At 39.8% G+C, this 18,180-nt stretch overlaps 1 protein-coding gene across 1 annotated transcript in view; it reads left to right on the top strand.

Moving 5' to 3' along the window:
• WDHD1 (WD repeat and HMG-box DNA binding protein 1) overlaps nucleotides 1-18,180 on the top strand; it is an 87,204-nt gene that overhangs the window by 54,454 nt on the left and 14,570 nt on the right. Inside the window, exons 17-21 of the mRNA XM_007527376.3 lie at nucleotides 3,093-3,207; nucleotides 4,509-4,640; nucleotides 15,703-15,926; nucleotides 16,027-16,145; nucleotides 16,297-16,353. Of these exons, the coding sequence (XP_007527438.2) occupies nucleotides 3,093-3,207; nucleotides 4,509-4,640; nucleotides 15,703-15,926; nucleotides 16,027-16,145; nucleotides 16,297-16,353 (647 nt within the window). The remainder of the gene's footprint in view (nucleotides 1-3,092; nucleotides 3,208-4,508; nucleotides 4,641-15,702; nucleotides 15,927-16,026; nucleotides 16,146-16,296; nucleotides 16,354-18,180) is intronic.

Raw genomic sequence — 18,180 nt, forward strand, 5'->3', positions numbered from 1 at the left:
AATGACAGGACTCTTGCAGAGACAGAAGTGTTACAGGGATAAAGGAATGGGAGCCACCAGTTTCTTTGGTTCAAGTTATTATACTCTCTCCCACACTCCCAATGATGCTTCCTGATTTTTTAAAAAAGATTTTATTTATTTATTAATGATAAAGATAGGAGGAAAGAGAGAAAGAACCAGACAGCACTCTGGTACATGTGTTGCCAGGGATCGAACTCAGGACCTCATGCTTGGGAGCCCTGTGCTTATCCACTGTGCCACCTCCTGTACCACTCTCTTTGTCTCTTTCCTTCTCTATCTCCCTCATCCCTCTCAATTTCTGTCTCTATCCACTCAATAAGATTTAAAAAAAAGAAAGAAAGAATATTGAGGGAATTAAGTTATACTCCCAACGATCCTCCTACTTTTATTAGTGTACATAGATCTTTTGTAACATGTTCTGTCCTCTGAGTTCTGTATGACTAGTAAACCAATGGTTTTTGTGAATAGATACATGTAGTATGGTTACAAAAGAGGAAAGTGTAATTAAATATTGAGAAGGGCATCTACGTTGTTTGAAAAAAGCATTATGACTTATGAATACTGCAACTTGTTTATTTTTCTAATAGTCATTTGATAATGATAATATGAAAAATGCAAATTCAAACTCTTAATTTCAAAAAGGGTTTCTGTCATGAGTGACACACATAAGGCAGCTCATTTGCTCTACATGCAGAATCAACATCAAACCCTTAATTTCTATTTCCCTGCAGAATAGTGTGATGTAAAGCCCCCACTAAGAGGGTGTACTATAAATTAAGTAACTAGCTATTGTACTAAATAAAGTATGGTATTATCATTGTTATTAATATTGTCATCTTTATTTTAGATAGAGTCAGAGAGAGCGAGTAAAAGAGACCACAGAGCTGGGAGAGATAGTCTAATGGTTACGCAAAAGACTCGTTCCTGAAGCTCTGAGGTCCCAGGTTCAATCACCCGCACCAGTATAAGCCAGGACTGAGCAGTGCTGTGAGGGGAAAAGAGAGACACCAGATTGCCAAATTTCCTTTAGTGAGATAGGGGCCAGGCTCAAACTTTGGTCTCACTCATACAAGGCAAAGCAACACTCTATCCAAGTGAGTAATTTCATTAGCCCCAAAGTATGTTGTTTTTAAATAACACTGTGAAATCGCTATTCTCCAGTAGTTTCCTTATAGATAGTTTGTAGTTTATAATTTTAAAAAACATTTCTTTTATTTATTTCATTATATAGGGAGGAAAAAGACCAGAACAACACTCTAACATCATTGCTGGAAATTGAATTTAAGATTTCATACTTGTGTGGTCCAGGAGGTGGCACAGTGATAAAGCTTTGGACTCTCAAGCATGCGGTCCTGAGTTAGATCCCCGGTAGCACATGTGCCAGAGTGATGTCTGGTTCTTTCTCTCTCCTCCTGTCTTTCTCATTAATAAATAAATAATAAAAAGTAAAAAGATACCATACTTGCATGTTCAAAGCTCTGCCACTTCCCCCCCTCCAGCCTCCAGCCACTGTAGTTTAGAAATATATATGGTTTGGTTAATGAATGTTTTTCCATTAATAAATTGGTTTGGTACTCCTCTTGAGCATCTTTGAATGCCTTCCATATATTAGACAGAAAAAAAAAATCAATCAAAATTCTTACCCACTGGGCCTTTTCCATGTAAGATAACTAACTGTTGATTTAGCAGAGCCGATAGACATAAAATCCTTTGTAATAATGCTGGATTTTTCTGCTCCATTCTCACTAGTATCTAATAATAAGCACTTATCTATATTGATCATTTCACCATCTTTTTCTCTTATTTGGCCATTTCTTCCTAACAATACCAGATATTTACAAACAAATGCAGGGATGTGACTATGTTTTATCAACTTCTTATCTTAGGATGATCTGTTTTACACCGTAGATACTGTGACAAGTGTTTTGTTACATTTTCTCAATTTTAAAAATGGGCAGGTTGCTAAAGAATATTTTAAGACATGTTTTCACTTTTAGTGATTGTGATTTAATAAAAGCTGATTGAGAAGAGACTCTTAAGTATATATATATATATATATATATATATATATATATATATATATATATATATATGTATGTATGTATCTGTGTATATCCCCCCTCCCCTCACTGCTGCTTAGCCCTGGCTCTCTGGCTTACGGTGGGGTGGGGGGGAGGCTGGAGAGGAGGGATTGAATCTGGGACTTCTCAGCCTCAAGGATAAGAATCTCTCTGTATAACCACCATTATACTATCTCTCCTGCCCTGATTCTTAAGATTCTTAAAATATACAAAGGAGGGAGTCGGGTGGTAGCGCAGCAGGTTAAGCGCAGGTGGCGCAAAGCACAAGGACCGGTGAAAGAATCCCGGTTCAAGCCCCCAGCTCCCCACCTGTAGGGAAGTCGCTTCACGAGCGGTGAAGCAGGTCTGCAGGTGTCTATCTTTCTCTCCCCATTTCTGTCTGTCCTATCCAACAACGACGACATTAATAACTACAACAATAAAACAAGAGCAACAAGCAAATAAATATTTTTAAAAATTAAAAAATATATATACAAAGGAATAGTTTTTATACCTAATCTGGCATTTTAGACTTTATGTTGTTTTTCATTGAGACACCATTGATTTATACGGCTGGGGTTAGGGGGAGAGATAGCATAATGGTTACAAAAAAACTTTCATGCCTGAGGCTCCAAAGTTCCAGGTTCAACCCCCACTCCATCATAAGCCAGAGCTAAGCAGTGCTGTGGTCCTCTGTCTCTCATTAAATAAATAAATAGGCTGTGTGTGGTAAGGAACCCCTCCAGAGTATATGCTACCACATCATACTCTCCACCACAGTCCACAGGAACCCCTCAACCTTTGAACACATACCTTTGGGAATCTCACTTCTGTGGGTAGAGTTTAAGGGTTTTGTTTTTTTTTTTTTTTACTGAATTCATGATAGGTTATTGTGTCAATGTTTGGAATTTTATTATTCCAAGTTTCTTAACTTTTGGAGTGTTTATATCCTAGCAGTTTTTATAACACTTTGAAAGCTTTTGTAGTTGAGACTTTTAACTTTACTGACAGGTGCATCCCATGTAAAGGTTCTCGATTTCCTCCCACCCTCCCACGCCCTGCTGTAGCTGTATTGTCCTTCAAGCTTCCTTATTGTCAGACTGCAACTGAGAAAGGACAGATGGAGGTATGTGGAAATTTTACCTGAACACTCTGAATTTGATGACATTCTGCCTACAAATTAGCCTTGAAGAGTTGTCCTGGTAACCAGTGCTGAATAATCATTACTTTGCAGTTGAGTAAATAGTAATTAAAGGGAAGAAAGTGACTTCTTATGATCACAGAGGGTACCATACTTCATTGCTACTTCAGGGACTTTATGAGGTAAATGATATGATTGACTGGTGGGGCCACACTAGGCTAAGGCGATTACTTTCACATCAGGTAAGAGCATCTGTATACTTGTACCACAGACACTTGGCTTGCCTCACCCTAGTGTTAGCCTAGGTCAAAGTGATTTGATGGACCAGTGCAAAGATCCCAGTTTGAGCCCCTGGCTCCCCACCTGCAGGGGAATCACTTTATAAGTGGTGAAGCAGGTCTGCAGGTGTCTATCTTTCTCTCCCCCTCTGTCTTCCCCTCCTCTCTTGATCTTTCTGTCCTATTCAGCAACAACAATAACAGCAACTACAATAACAATATGGGCAGCAAAAAGGGAAAAAAGGCCTCCAGGAGCAATGGATTCCTAGTGCAGGCACCAGGCCCCAGCAAAAAAAAAAAAAAAAAAGATAGTAATTTAATGTCTTACAACTAGTTATTCTAAATAAGAAGCAAATTGTCTTCTGAAAACTAGCTCACCTAGTTCTCTGAAATTCACTGATAACTCTGAATCTTTAAAACCTTTTTTTCTTTTTGCTTTAAGAATAAACGATAAGTGGTCCGGGAGGTGGCGCAGTGGATAAAACATTGGACTCTCAAGCATGAGATCCTAAGTTCAATCCCCAGCAGCACATGTACCAGAGTGATGTCTGGCTCTTTCTCTCTCCTCCTATGTTTCTCATTAATAAATAAGTAAAATCTTTAAAAAAAAAAAAAAAAAAGAATAAAAGATAAAGCTGAGCCATAATTTGCTATTCAAATTAGAATTTTTAAAAAATATTTATTTATTCATGATTGGATAGAGACAGAAATTGAGTGGTTATGGGGGAGATGGAGAGGAAAAGAGACAGAGACACCTGCAGCCCTGTTTCAACACTCATAAAGCTTTTATTGCAGGGGATTGAATCTGGGTCTTTGTGCATGGTAATGTGTGTACTTAACCAGGTGCACCACCACCTGTCTCCTCAAATTAGAATTATAAAGTAAGGAAAGTATTTGTATTTCAGGAAATATTTTATTATTAAGAAACAGATGTTTAAAGATAAATATTTCGCATTTGCCTAGCATTAAGTTGATAGTTGATCCTCAGCATTTTAATTTTATTTGTAGGAGCAATTTTGGCGTTCAGTTATGTTTCACAACTACCTTGATTATTTCGCTAAAAATGGTTATGAATATGATGAAAACATGAAAAATCAGGCAATGAAAGAACAACAGGAACTCTTAATGAAAATGTTTGCGGTAAGTAAAATATTGATAAATTGAAAAAATTAAAGTGACATGCTTTTCTACAAGTTGAATTTTTTTAAATATGTGAATTAGCACAGAATTTATGTTCTTTACTACATTTTAGCCCTCTTAAATTTTTTTTATTTTTTTTTATTTTTACCAGAGTACTGCTCAGCTCTGACTTATGGTGGTGCTGGGGGTTGAACTTAGGACCTTTGACACTTAAGACATGAATGTCTTTTTACATAACCATTATGCTGTCTCCCTTGCCCTCCAATTAAAATATTTAAAACATTACCTTGTTTATAAAGTCTTAGGAAGAAATTAGCTTTCTTGGTGTTATTTCCCTCTTTAATTTTGCTCATTCGTCTATGAATTTTTTCCCCTACAATTTATTTATCTGTTTATTAATATGAGAGAAAACTGGAGTATCACTCTGGTACATGTGATGCCAGGAATAAAGCTTGAGACCTTGTGTTTGCAAGTCTTGCTATACCACCTCCTAGTTTACTCAAACTGTAGAGTCCAGTGCCTTACCCAGGACACTACATCCTTAGCCACTACTCTTCTGTGTTATGACAGTCCCTTCAGGTTCTAATGCTTGAAAAACAGTAGTCAGAGCACCCACTTTTTTTTTTTTTTTTTTTTGGGTAGGAGGGGTACAACTCCACACAATTCCCACCGCCCAATCTCCATATCCCACCCCCTCCCCCGATAGCTTTCCCATTCTCTATCCCTCTGGGAGCATGGACCCAGGGTCATTGTGGGTTGCAGAAGGTAGAAGGTCTGGCTTCTGTAATTGCTTCCCGCTGAACATGGGCGTTGACTGGTCGGTCCATACTCCCAGTCTGCCTCTCTCTTTCCCTAGTAGGGTGGGTCTCTGGGGAAGCTGAGCTCCAGGACATATTGGTGGTGTCTTCAATCCAGGGAAGTCTGGCCGGCATCCTGATGACACCTGGAACCTGGTGACTGAAAAGAGAGTTAACATACAAAGCCAAACAAATTGTTGAGCAATCATGGACCCAAAGCTTGGAAAAGTGGAGAGGAAGTATTAGCGAGGTACTCACTGCAAACTCTAGTATACTTCTGCTTTCTTACTTTGGTGCCATACTCCAGACTCAGTCAATTTCTGCTTTGCGTTTCTACTTCTTTTTTTTTTTTTTTTTTTACATGCATAACATTCCCCAGATTCCCATTTAACAATACAACCCCCACTATTTCATTCATCATTTTTCATGGACCTGTATTCTCCCCACCCACCCACCCACCCCAGAGTCTTTTACTTTGGTGTAATACTCCAATTCCATTTCAGGTTCGACTTGTGTTTTCTTTTCTAATCTTGTTTTTCAACTTCGGCCTGAGAGTGACATCATCCCATATTCATCCTTCTGTTTCTGACTTATTTCACTCAACATGATTTTTTCAAGGTCCATCCAAGATCGGCTGAAAACGGTGAAGTCACCATTTTTTACAGCTGAGTAGTATTCCATTGTGTATATATACCACAACTTGCTCAGCCACTCATCTGTTGTTGGACACCTGGGTTGCTTCCAGGTTTCGGCTATTACAAATTGTGCTGCCAAGAACATATGTGTACACAGATCTTTTTGGATGGATGTGTTGGGTTCCTTAGAATATATCCCCAGGAGGGGAATTGCAGGGTCATAGGGTAGGTCCATTTCTAGCCTTCTGAGAGTTCTCCAGACTGTTCTCCACAGAGGTTGGACCAATTGACATTCCCACCAGCAGTGCAGGAGGGTTCCTTTGACCCCACACACTCTCCAGCATTTGCTGCTGTTACCTTTTCTGATGTGTGACATTCTCACAGGAGTGAAGTGATATCTCATTGTTGTCTTGATTTGCATTTCTCTGACAATCAGAGACTTGGAGCATTTTTTCATGTGTTTCTCGGCCTTTTGGATCTCTTCTGTGGTGAATATTCTGTCCAAGTCCTCCCCCCATTTTTGGATGGGGTTATTTGTTGTCTTGTTGTTGAGTCTGGCAAGCTCTTTATATATGTTGGTTATTAAACTCTTATCTGATGTATGGCATGTAAAGATCTTCTCCCATTCTGTGAGGGGTCTCTTGATTTGGGTAGTGGTTTCTTTTGCTGTGAAGAAGCTTTTTAATTTGATGTAGTCCCATAGGTTTATACTTGCCTTAGTCTTCCTTGTAATTGGATTCGTTTCATTGAAAATGTCTTTAAAATTTATGCGGAAAAAAGTTCTTCCAATTTTCCTCTAAGTATCTGATAGTTTCTGGTCTAACATCCAAGCCCTTGATCCACTTGGAATTTACTTTTGTATTTGGTGAAATACAGTGATTCAGTCTCATTCTTCTGCATGTTTCAACCCATTGTTTCCAACACCATTTGTTGAAGAGACTCTGCTTCCCCCATATAATAGTCTGGGCCCCTTTGTCAAAGATTAGATGTCCATAGGTGTGGGGCCTCATTTCTGGGCTCTCAATTCTATTCCACTGGTCAGTGTGTCTGTTCATGTTCCAGTACCAAGCAGTTTTGATGACAATGGCCTTTTAATACAGTTTGAGATCTGGGAGTGTGATGCCTAGAGTTCTGTTCTTTTTTCTCAAGATTGTTTTGGCAATTCTAGGTCTTTTCTGGTTCCAGATAAACATTTGTAGCATTTTTTCTATTCTCCTAAAAAATGTGCTTGGGATCTTGATGGGGATAGCATTAAATTTGTAGATGGCTCTGGGTAATATATTCATTTTGATGATGTTAATTCTTCCAACCCATGAACATGGAATATCTTTCCATTTCGTTGTGTCTTTTTCAATTTCTTTGAGTAGTGACTCATAATTTTCAGTATACAAGTCTTTCACTTCTTTTCACACATTCATCCAAAAAGATCTGTGTACACATATGTTCTTGGCAGCACAATTTGTAATAGCCAAAACCTGGAAGCAACCCAGGTGTCCAACAACAGATGAGTGGCTGAGCAAGTTGTGGTATATATACACAATGGAATACTACTCAGCTGTAAAAAATGGTGACTTCACCGTTTTCAGCCGATCTTGGATGGACCTTGAAAAAATCATGTTGAGTGAAATAAGTCAGAAACAGAAGGATGAATATGGGATGATGTCACTCTCAGGCCGAAGTTGAAAAACAAGATTAGAAAAGAAAACACAAGTCGAACCTGAAATGGAATTGGAGTATTACACCAAAGTAAAAGACTCTGGGGTGGGTGGGTGGGTGGGGAGAATACAGGTCCATGAAAAATGATGAATGAAATAGTGGGGGTTGTATTGCTAAATGGGAATCTGGGGAATGTTATGCATGTAAAAAAAAAAAAAAAGAAGTAGAAACGCAAAGCAGAAATTGACTGAGTTTGGAGTATGGCACCAAAGTAAGAAAGCAGAAGTATACTAGAGTTTGCAGTGAGTACCTCGCTAATACTTCCTCTCCACTTTTCCAAGCTTTGGGTCCATGATTGCTCAACAATTTGTTTGGCTTTGTATGTTAACTCTCTTTTCAGTCACCAGGTTCCAGGTGTCATCAGGATGCCGGCCAGACTTCCCTGGATTGAAGACACCACCAATGTGTCCTGGAGCTCAGCTTCCCCAGAGACCCATCCTACTAGGGAAAGAGAGAGGCAGACTGGGAGTATGGACCGACCAGTCAACGCCCATGTTCAGCGAGGAAGCAATTACAGAAGCCAGACCTTCTACCTTCTGCAACCCTCAGTGACCCTGGGTTCATGCTCCCAGAGGGATAGAGAATGGGAAAGCTATCGGGGGAGGGGGTGGGATATGGAGATTGGGCGGGGGAAAAAAAATAAATAAATAAAGAGAATTCATGTCAAAAAAAAAAAACAAAAACAAGTCTTTCACTTCTTTGGTTAGGTTTATTCCTAGATATTTTATTGTTTTTGTTGCTATAGAAAAAGGAACTGATTTCTGGATTTCAATTTCTTCTAACTTAGTATTTGCATAGAGGAATGCCACTGACTTTTGAATGTTAATTTTATAGCCTGACACATTACTGTATTGCCTGATGATTTCCAAAAGCTTCTTGCTGGATTCCTTAGGTTTTTCCATGTATACTATCATGTCATCTGCAAATAAGGAGAGTTTGACTTCTTCTCTTCCAATCTGTATGCCTTTAATTCCTTGCTCCAGCCTGATTGCTATGGCAAGAACTTCCAACACTATGTTGAATAGTAATGGTGTTAGTGGGCAGCCCTGTCTAGTACCTGATCTGAGGGGAAATGCTTCCAGTTTTTCACCATTGAGTATGATGTTGGCTGTAGGTTTGCTATATATAGACTCCACTATCTTCAGGAATTTTCCATCTATTCCTATTTTTTGTAGTGTTTTGATCATAAAGGGATGTTGTATTTTGTCAAAGGCTTTCTCTGCATCTATTGATATGACCATGTGGTTTTTGGTCTTGCTTTTGTTGATGTGGTGGATCACATTGATTGATTTACGTATATTAAACCAACCTTGCATGCCTGGGATAAACCCCACTTGGTCATGATGAACAATCTTTTTGATATACTGCTGTATCCGGTTGGCTAGAATTTTGTTCAATATTTTCGCATCTATGTTCATCAGAGATACTGGTCTGTAGTTTTCTTTTTTGGTTGTGTCCCTGTCTGCTTTTGGTATCAGGGTGATGTTGGCTTCATAGAAGCTGGCAGGGAGTATTCCAGTGTCTTCAATCTTCTGGAAGACTTTTAAAAGTAGAGGTATTAGTTCTTCTTTGAAAGTTTTGTAGAATTCATTTGTAAAACCATCTGGTCCAGGACTTTTATTTTTGGGAAGATTTTTGATAACTGTTTCAATTTCATTAGCTGTGATGGGCCTGTTCATGTTATCCACTTCCTCTTGACTTAGTTTTGGAAGTTGGTAGGTATCTAGGAAATCATCCATTTCTTCCAGGTTCTCTAGCTTGGTGGCATATAGTTGTTCATAGAAGCCTCACATGATATGTTCAATTTCTGCAGTGTCTGTTGTGATTTCTCCTCTTTCATTTACTATCCGATTTATTTGGGTCTTCTCCCTTTTTTGTTTTGTGAGTCTGGCTAAAGGTTTGTGGATTTTGTTTACTCTTTCGAAGAACCAACATTTACTTTCATTGATCTTTTGTATGGTTTTCCTATTCTCAATGTTATTTATTTCTGCCCTAACTTTAGTAATTTCTGTCCTTCTGGTTGCTTTAGGATTCCTTTGTTGTTCTTCTTCTAGGTCTTTAAGATGTGCAATCAGGCTGTTTATTTGTGCCTTTTCTTGTTTCCTAATGTGTGCTTGTATAGCTATGAACTTCCCTCTTATGACTGCTTTAGCTGTGTCCCAAATATTTTGATAGCTTGTGTCTTCATTTTCATTGAACTCTCGAAACATTTTGATTTCTTCCTTGATTTCCTCTTTGACCCAGAAGTTGTTAAGAAGTGTACTGTTGAGCTTCCACATTTTGGCACTGTTACTGATCTTTTGTTGATTGTTAAGTGTTAGTTTAATTCCACTGTGGTCTGAGAAGATGCTTGGGATGATTTCAGTGCTCTTGAATAGGCTGATGCTCTCTTTGTGGCCTAACATATGGTCTATCCTTGAGAATGATCCATGTGGATTTGAGTAAAATGTGTATTCCTCTTGATTGACTGATCCTCTGAGCATTAAGTAGTGTCCATTCCTATCTTTTTTAATCTTATCTATTTTAAAGTCTATCATGTCAGATATGAGAATAGCTGTTCCTGCCCTTTTTTGTGGGCCATTGGCTTGAATGATAGTTTTCCATCCTTTCACTTTAAGTCTGTGTTTGTCTTGTTGCGTTAGGTGAGTTTCCTGTAGACAACATATTGTTGGGTTGTGTTTTCTGATCCATCTTCCTACTCTGTGTCTTTTTAATAGGTGAATTCAGGCCATTGACATTTATTGATATCAAAGATTGAAGATATTTTAACGCCATTCTTGTAGAGTTTAGAGTGTTTTGATATATGTCCTATTTGTGGTGGTCTGGTTGTTCATAGGAGACCTTTCAGAACTTCTTTCAGGGCAGGCTTGGTGATGGTTGCTTCCTTCAACTGTTGCTTGTCTGAGAAGGTTTTGATGCTTCCATCTAGTCTGAATGACAATCTAGCAGGATATAGTATTCTTGGCTGAAAGCCTTTCTCATTGAGCACTCGATAGATATCTTGCCATTCTCTTCTGGCCTGTAGTGTTTGTATGGAGAAGTCTGCTGCTAATCTTATGGGTTTTCCTTTGTAGGTGACTCTTTGTTTTTCTCTTGCAGCCTTGAGGATCCTTTCTTTATCCTTATTCCTTTCCAATCTAAGTATGGCATGTCTTGGTGTCTTTAGGTCTGGGTTAATTCTGTTTGGGACCCTCTGGGCTTCTTGAATCTTTATGTCTTTGGTGTTGTCTAGACTAGAGAAATTTTCAGCTATTATGGCTTGGAGAACGCTTTCTTCCTCCCCTTCTCTTTCTTCCTCTGGTAAGCCAATAATGCGTATATTGTTTCTTTTGAAGTCATCCCATAGGACTCTGTTGTTGTTTTCAGCATCTCTTAATCTCTTTTTGAGATCTCTTACTTCTTTTTTAGTTGTCTCTAATTCATCCTCAATCTTGCTAATTCTGTCTTCAGCCTCATTGATTCTATTCTCTCTGCCCTCTACTACTTTCTGGAGTTCATCTATTTTGTTGCCCTGCTCTGATACTGTTTTAGCTTGTTCAGCTAGTTGCCTTCTTAGCTCAGCGATTTCAGCTTTCAGCTCTCTAATAACCATGAGATAATTAGAATTTTCTTCCATATTCTCATTTGTTGTTCCTGCATTTCTGATTACAATTTTTTCAAATTCTTTACTCACTCCTGTTATTATTTCCTTGGCTAATGTTTGGATGTTGAACTCGTTGTTTTGTGCTTCACCCTCTGGAGGACTTTTAGCTGGACTCTTGTCCTGGTTCAAGTCTCCAATATTTTTTCTTGTTGTTGTAACCATTTTATATAAGTTAACAGTTTTTTCAATCCCTGAGTTGGAGCTCAGTGGTGTAAAAGCCTCTTTTTTTTCTTCCCTGTAGGCTATGGGAGCCTGAGGGCTTTTAAACTATCAGTAGGCTTCTTAGCTTAATCACTGACTCCTGACCAAGAGATGAAGCAGGGTGTGGCAGAGATAATCCAGTGGTTATGCAAAGAGACTTTCATAGCCCCTCAGCTATGCCACCGAGGTATAGGTCTTCTCCTGAGTTTCCCGGTTAGATCTCTGTACCCTGGTGTCCCTCCCTGTTGCTGCTCCAGATTCTGAGGGTAGTAGCAATAGAGACTCTGAGTTGCACTTGGTGAGTCTCTGGGGAGTCCTTTCCTCCCTTCAGCTGTCCCCTTGTTGGTGGAGCAGACTGGAGGTGGTGTCTCCACTGACAAACTGTTGAACTGTTAGCAGTCACTTAATCTCTCCTTAGGCCCCTCTCCCCTCTCTGTCACCAGCCACGCGTGTTTGTACTCACGGGTGATTTACTGGGTTTCTGTGGTCATTCTAGTCCTGTCTTGTTTTGGTCCGGGTGGTCTCCTCTGGTATTCCTAGTTGATCCGGGAGAGGAGAGGAGAGGAGAGAAAGCGATCTGCTGCTCGTAGTTCCGCCTCCGGAAGTCGAATCTCAGAGCTCCCACTTTTATCATAAACAAGAAATAAGACTTGAGTGTGAGCTTGTTTTTTTTTTTAGATATTTATTCCCTTTTATTGCCCTTTTTTTTTTAATTGTTGTAGTTATTTTTGTTGTTGTTGATGTCGTTGTTGTTGGATAAGACAGAGAGAAATGGAGAGAGAAGGGGAGAGAAAAACAGACACCGGCAGACCTGCTTCACCGCCTGTGAAGCGACTCCCCTGCAGGTGGGGAGCCAGGGACCCAAACCGGGATCCTTACGCTGGTCCTTGCACTTTGAGCCACATGCACTTAACCTGCTGCACTACCGCCCGACTTCCTGAGTGTGAGTTTTTTTAGACCTCCAAGACTAGGCAGTTGTAAGAATTTTGTTAAGTCATATATTTATTTACTTATTTCTCAGAGCACTGCTTATCTCTGACTGATGATAGTTCTGAGAATTGAACCTGGGACTTTGGAGTCTCAAGCATGAAAGTCTTCTTGTGTAACCATTAGGATATCTCCCTAGCCCTTCAATAAGACTGGACTTTTGTCATCCTTTTAGGCAGCTGTGCTTTGTGAAACTATGTAACCAGTGAATGGGTTTCGTGGCTTAGATATTTAAATGAATTTATCTTTGGAGATTAATGATCAATGTTTATATTTACATATTTATATCTTTATTACATATTTACATGTTTATATCTTCATTCTAAATGGATTTGTGTAAAAAGTGCAGTAGGGGGAGTCGGGCGGTAGTGCAGCGTTAAGCGCACAGGCACAAAGCGCAAAGACCAGTATAAGGATCCCAATTCGAGCCCCGGGCTCCCCACCTGCAGGGGAGTCGCTTCACAGGCGGTGAAGCAGGTCTGCAGGTGTCTGTCTTTCTCTCCCCCTCTCTGTCTTCCCTGTCCTCTCTTGGTTTCTCTCTGTCCTATCCAACAACGACAACATCAATAACAACAGCAACAATGAAAAAAAAGGGGCAACAAAAGGGAAAATAAATACAATAAAAAAAATTAAAAAACAGAAAATGCTGTAGTCCGGGAGGTGGTGCAGTGGCTAAGGCTTTGGACTCTCAAGCATGAGGTCCCAAGTTTGATCCCCGGCAACACATGCACCAGAGTGATGGCTGGTTCTTTCTCTCTTCTTCTCTCATGAATAAATAAATAAATTCTTTAAAAAAAAAAACAAAGTGCAGTAGGGCTTCTCTGTTCTCCTTGCACTAGACTAGACTGTAGTCCCTTAAGGAAAGTGACCAGGCCTTTGTGTAGTATCCAATACATAGTAGACCTCAGTGTTTCTTAAGAGTAAATGATCTAAACTTGCATTTCAAAATTAAGGAAAAATGATTCTGAGAGAAAGTAGTATCTGTGCTTGGGTGGTGGTGCATCGGGTTAGGTGCACACTTTATGGTGCACAAGGACCCCAGGTTCAAGCCTCTGGTTCAGTAACATAATATTTACAACCATAGTACTAATTTTAACTCTGCTTTCCACATCTGATAGTCACTACTGTCATCTTTATGCAACTTCATGTCTTAAGCCTAGCATTAATTTTTAATTACTTCTTTGTAGGGTAAGTTTCAGCCATTTGATGAAGGGTCATTTTCTGTATAGAGACTCATAACCTTCCCATGATAAGTGTAAGGAAAGGTGTTTGACTTGTTTACAACCTAACCTTAAAGGAACTTTTCCTCTGGAGCAGAGTTTCTCTGCAGGGTGCTCCACAACTTTTTGAACTGGTTAATCCTTTAGCAAGTCTGACCCCCGCCAGGTGCCCTCTAGTCAGTCTACCAGCTGTGAGAAGTATGCCTCCTTATAAATGCCTCCTGTGAGAGGAACTGGGCAACAGGAAAGTGAATGTAGCTGTTACATCGATGGGTATCTAAGTTATAAAATAGTTGCTTTATCTTAAGAATTTTGAGACCCTTCTTAACCTTGGAAATAATAATTTTGCCCAATTGTGTACTTAGTCGTCACACTTTGAGTTGCCAAAGTTTTGTAGGAAGAGGAAAATAGTTGATGTTTTCTAAGAGGTATTAATTAAGCCTTGTATTTTTACATTGCAAATATAAAGCAAGAAAAAAGAAGTTGTATTAACTTAGGAGTTGTAGAGCTCTCTGTAACAGTTGGAAATCATAGAAAACCACACTTAAAAATTAATGGATAAATCTATACTTGCCCCCACCCAAATTTATTTAGTAGTAAAAAAATTAGTTCTGGTCAAAGTAAAACAACAATATATAAAAAAATCCTTTACAATTTATTCCTTTGAATTTGCTACCTTATTGGCACAGGTGTGATGGGGGTGAATTTAAGAAAACCACATCTGGGAGTCGGGCGGTAGTGCAGCGGGTTAAGCGCACATGGCGCGAAGCGTAAGGACAGGCTTAAGGATCCTGGTTCAAGCCCCTGGCTCCCCACCTGCAGGGGAGTCGCTTCATAGGTGGTGAAGCAGGTTGCAGGTGTCTATCTTTCTCTCCCCCTCTCTGTCTTCCCCTACTCTTTCCATTTCTCTCTGTGCTATCCAACAATGACAACATCAATAACTACAACAATAAAACAAGGGCAACAAAAGGAAATAAATAAAAGAAAACCACATTTGATTTTTTAGACAAATCCCTTATAAGTCTTGCAGTTAGTAGCTTGCCGTGGGTTTGTTGAGCCATAGCTACTACTGATTGTAACAATGCACCCTAATTTTATTTATTTAAAGCCACTAAGGGGGAAAAATGTTGTCAATCTGAGCCTGTCATCGGTTGTAAGATACTTCTCAGTTATAGAGATGTGAAATTGTGCATCTTAGAATCAATGAGATGGGAGTCGGGCAGTAGTAGTGCAGCGGGTTAAGCACACATGGAGCAAAGTGGATCTCAGCATAAGGATTTCGGTTCCAGCCCCTGGCTCCCCACCTGCAGGGGAGTCACTTCACAGGCAGTGAAGCAGGTCTACAGGTGTCTATCTTTCTCTCCCCCTCTCTGTCTTCCCTTCCTCCATTTCTCTCTGTCCTGCCCAACAACGACAACATCAATAACAATAGCAATAACTGCAACAAAAAATAACAAGGGCAACAAAAGAGAAAATAAGTATTTTTAAAAAATTTAAAAAAAGAATTAGTGAGATGCAGTATCTAGAAGTATGTTTTTTCAGTTTTACTAGTTGTCATCATTTTGAATATGACACAAGGGAGTGAACTCAGGCCCGCATTTGTATGATTCTGCTGAGCAGTCCCCAGGCCTAGTCCCTTCTTTTCATCTAGAGAGAGAAAGGAGGGAGGGGAAGAAAAAGAGGAGAGATGCATACCACCACTCTACCTCCATGGAGCCTCCCTGTTGCTCCCATGTGGTGCTAGAACTTAAACCTGGCAAAGCATAATCTCTACCAGGTGAGCTTTCACCTAGCCCTGATATTTCATTATTTCTTGGAGGCTTTGCTTAGTATGGTTTGATTTTCTTCTTCTTTTTGTGTTAGCTTTCTTGTAAACTGGAACGGGAATTTCGTTGTGTGGAACTTGCTGATCTAATGACTCAACATGCTGTGAATCTAGCAATTAAATATGCATCCCGTTCTCGGAGATTAATATTGGCTCAAAAACTCAGTGAGCTGGCTGTTGAGAAGGCAACAGAATTGGCAGTAATCCAAGCAGAAGAGGAGGAAGAGGAAGAAGAGGACTTTAGAAAAAGGTTGAATGCTGGGTAAGAAATGCATTTGAACTTGTTTAAGATCTCTCTTTTCCACATCCTAACTATTAATTGATCTTTACATCACACTTTAATGAATAATACTATCTTTCAGTTATAGCAATACCACTACAGAGTGGAGCCAGGCAAGACATAAAAATCAAGTTGAAGTTGATGCAGAAGATACCAGAGAAACTGATGATATGGAAGAAAAAACAGAAAGATATAAGCATGGTAAGAGAAATTTTCAAAGCAAATTAAAAAAGGATAAAAGTCATTTGTGTAACTTTTCCCATTTTATTTGGCTGAGAGAAATTGAATATTTATACCTTTTCAGCATCTCTAGGATGATTTTTATCTTCTTTATTTACACTGTATCTTATAGGACAAAGCCCATTTCCCAAACGTACAGATTCCTGTGACGTGCCAGCTGCTAAGTCAGGTAAGTATTTGTAACTTTGTCTTTGTGGTGATGCTTGTGCCTTAAGTACATCCTATTCCTTCACTCTCAGACCAACATTTTCCATTATTTTGTTTAAGAGGGTGGGAGAGAAACCATAGCACAGCTCCGTTATCCAAGGGGCTTCCCTGATGCTGTCCATGGTGCTCCTTGGTGATTACGGGGCTTAAACCCAGGTCCTCATGCTTGGGAAAGTATGTGCTCTACTGGATGAGCTACCCGCCCCCCCATTATTATAATTTTGTAACATTTTAAAAAGTTAGGCTTGGTGTAGGAACATAGCATAACATAGTAAATAGCCTCTCATTCCTGAGACTCTGACAGGTCCCAGGTTCAATCCTTTGTATCCCATAAGCCAAAGCTAACTAGTGCTCTGGTAAGAAAGAAAGAAAGAACCAGAGAAGAATGGAAGAAAATTATACATGTATATATTTTTTTAATTTTTTTAAATTTATTTCTTTATTGGGGAATTAATGTTTTACATTCAACAGTAAATACAATAGTTTGTACATGCATAACATTCCCCAGTTTCCCATTTAACAATACAACCCCCACTATGTCATTTTATACATGTATTTTTAAGTGTTACATCTCAGAGCCTGGGCAGTGTTGCAACAGGTTTGAGTACAGAAGGAAGCTTCAGAAGAAGTGAAGCAGGTCTGCAGACGTCTCCCCCCCCTTTGTTTTTTGTTTTTTGGTTGTTTTTTTGTTTGTTTGTTTGTTTTTTGCCTGTAGGGGGGTATTGCTGGGGCTTGGTGCCAGATTCAGTAAGACAGAGAAATTGAGAGGGGGAGGGGATATAGAGAGGGAGAGAGAAAGATAGACATCTGCAGACCCACTTCACCACTTGTGAAGTGTCCCTGCAGGTGGGGAGCAGGGAGTTGAACCTGGATCCTTGCACAGGCTCTTGCATAGTACAATGTGCATTTAACCTGGTGCACCACTGCCAGGTCCCTTTTAGATGTGTCTCTCTCCCTCTCTCTCTCTACCTCCACTATAAATCCACTGCTCCTGGAGGCCATTTTTCTCATTTTGTTGCCCTGTGGTTATTGTTGCCATTGCTGTTATTATTGTTGGATAGGACAGAGAGAAATCGAGAGAGGAGGGGAAGACAGAGAGGGGAAGAGAAAGATAGACACCTGCAGACCTGCTTCACCACTTGTGAAGCTGTTTGGGGGCTCAAACTAGGATCCCTATGCCAGTTCCTGTACTTCACACCATGTGCATTACCACCAGGCCCCTGGATGTTTTTTCCTATCCCCACCCCTGTCCTCAAATTCTCTATCCTGTCCAAAATAAGGTGGGGAGAGGATAACTGCTGGGAGCTATGGATTCATCACTGAGCCTCAGCAATAACCCTACTGGCAATAAAATAAACAAACAAATAAGCATTACAGCTCAAATATACCTTACCCTGGTCTGGTTTTGTTTTGTTTATTTAATTACCACCAGGGTTGAAAGTCGAGCGGTAGCACAGCGGGTTAAGCGCACGTGGTGCAAAGCACAAGGACCACATAAGGATTCCAGTTTGAGCCCCGGCTCTCCACCTGCAGGGGAGTTGCTTCACAGGCGGTGAAGCAAGTCTGCAGGTGTCTATCTTTCTCTCTTCCTCTCTGTCTTCCCCTCCTCTCTCCATTTCTCTCTGTTCTATCTAACAACAATGACATTAATAACAACAATAATAACTACAACAACAATGAAAAACAACAAAGGCAACATAAGGGAAAATAAATTTTAAAAAAAATTTTATTTACCCCTAGGGTTATCACTGGGGCTTGGTGCCTGCATGATGAATTTGCTCCTAGTACA

The sequence above is a fragment of the Erinaceus europaeus genome, chromosome 16 (genome assembly GCF_950295315.1).
Source record: "Erinaceus europaeus chromosome 16, mEriEur2.1, whole genome shotgun sequence".
Taxonomy (NCBI): domain Eukaryota; kingdom Metazoa; phylum Chordata; class Mammalia; order Eulipotyphla; family Erinaceidae; genus Erinaceus; species Erinaceus europaeus.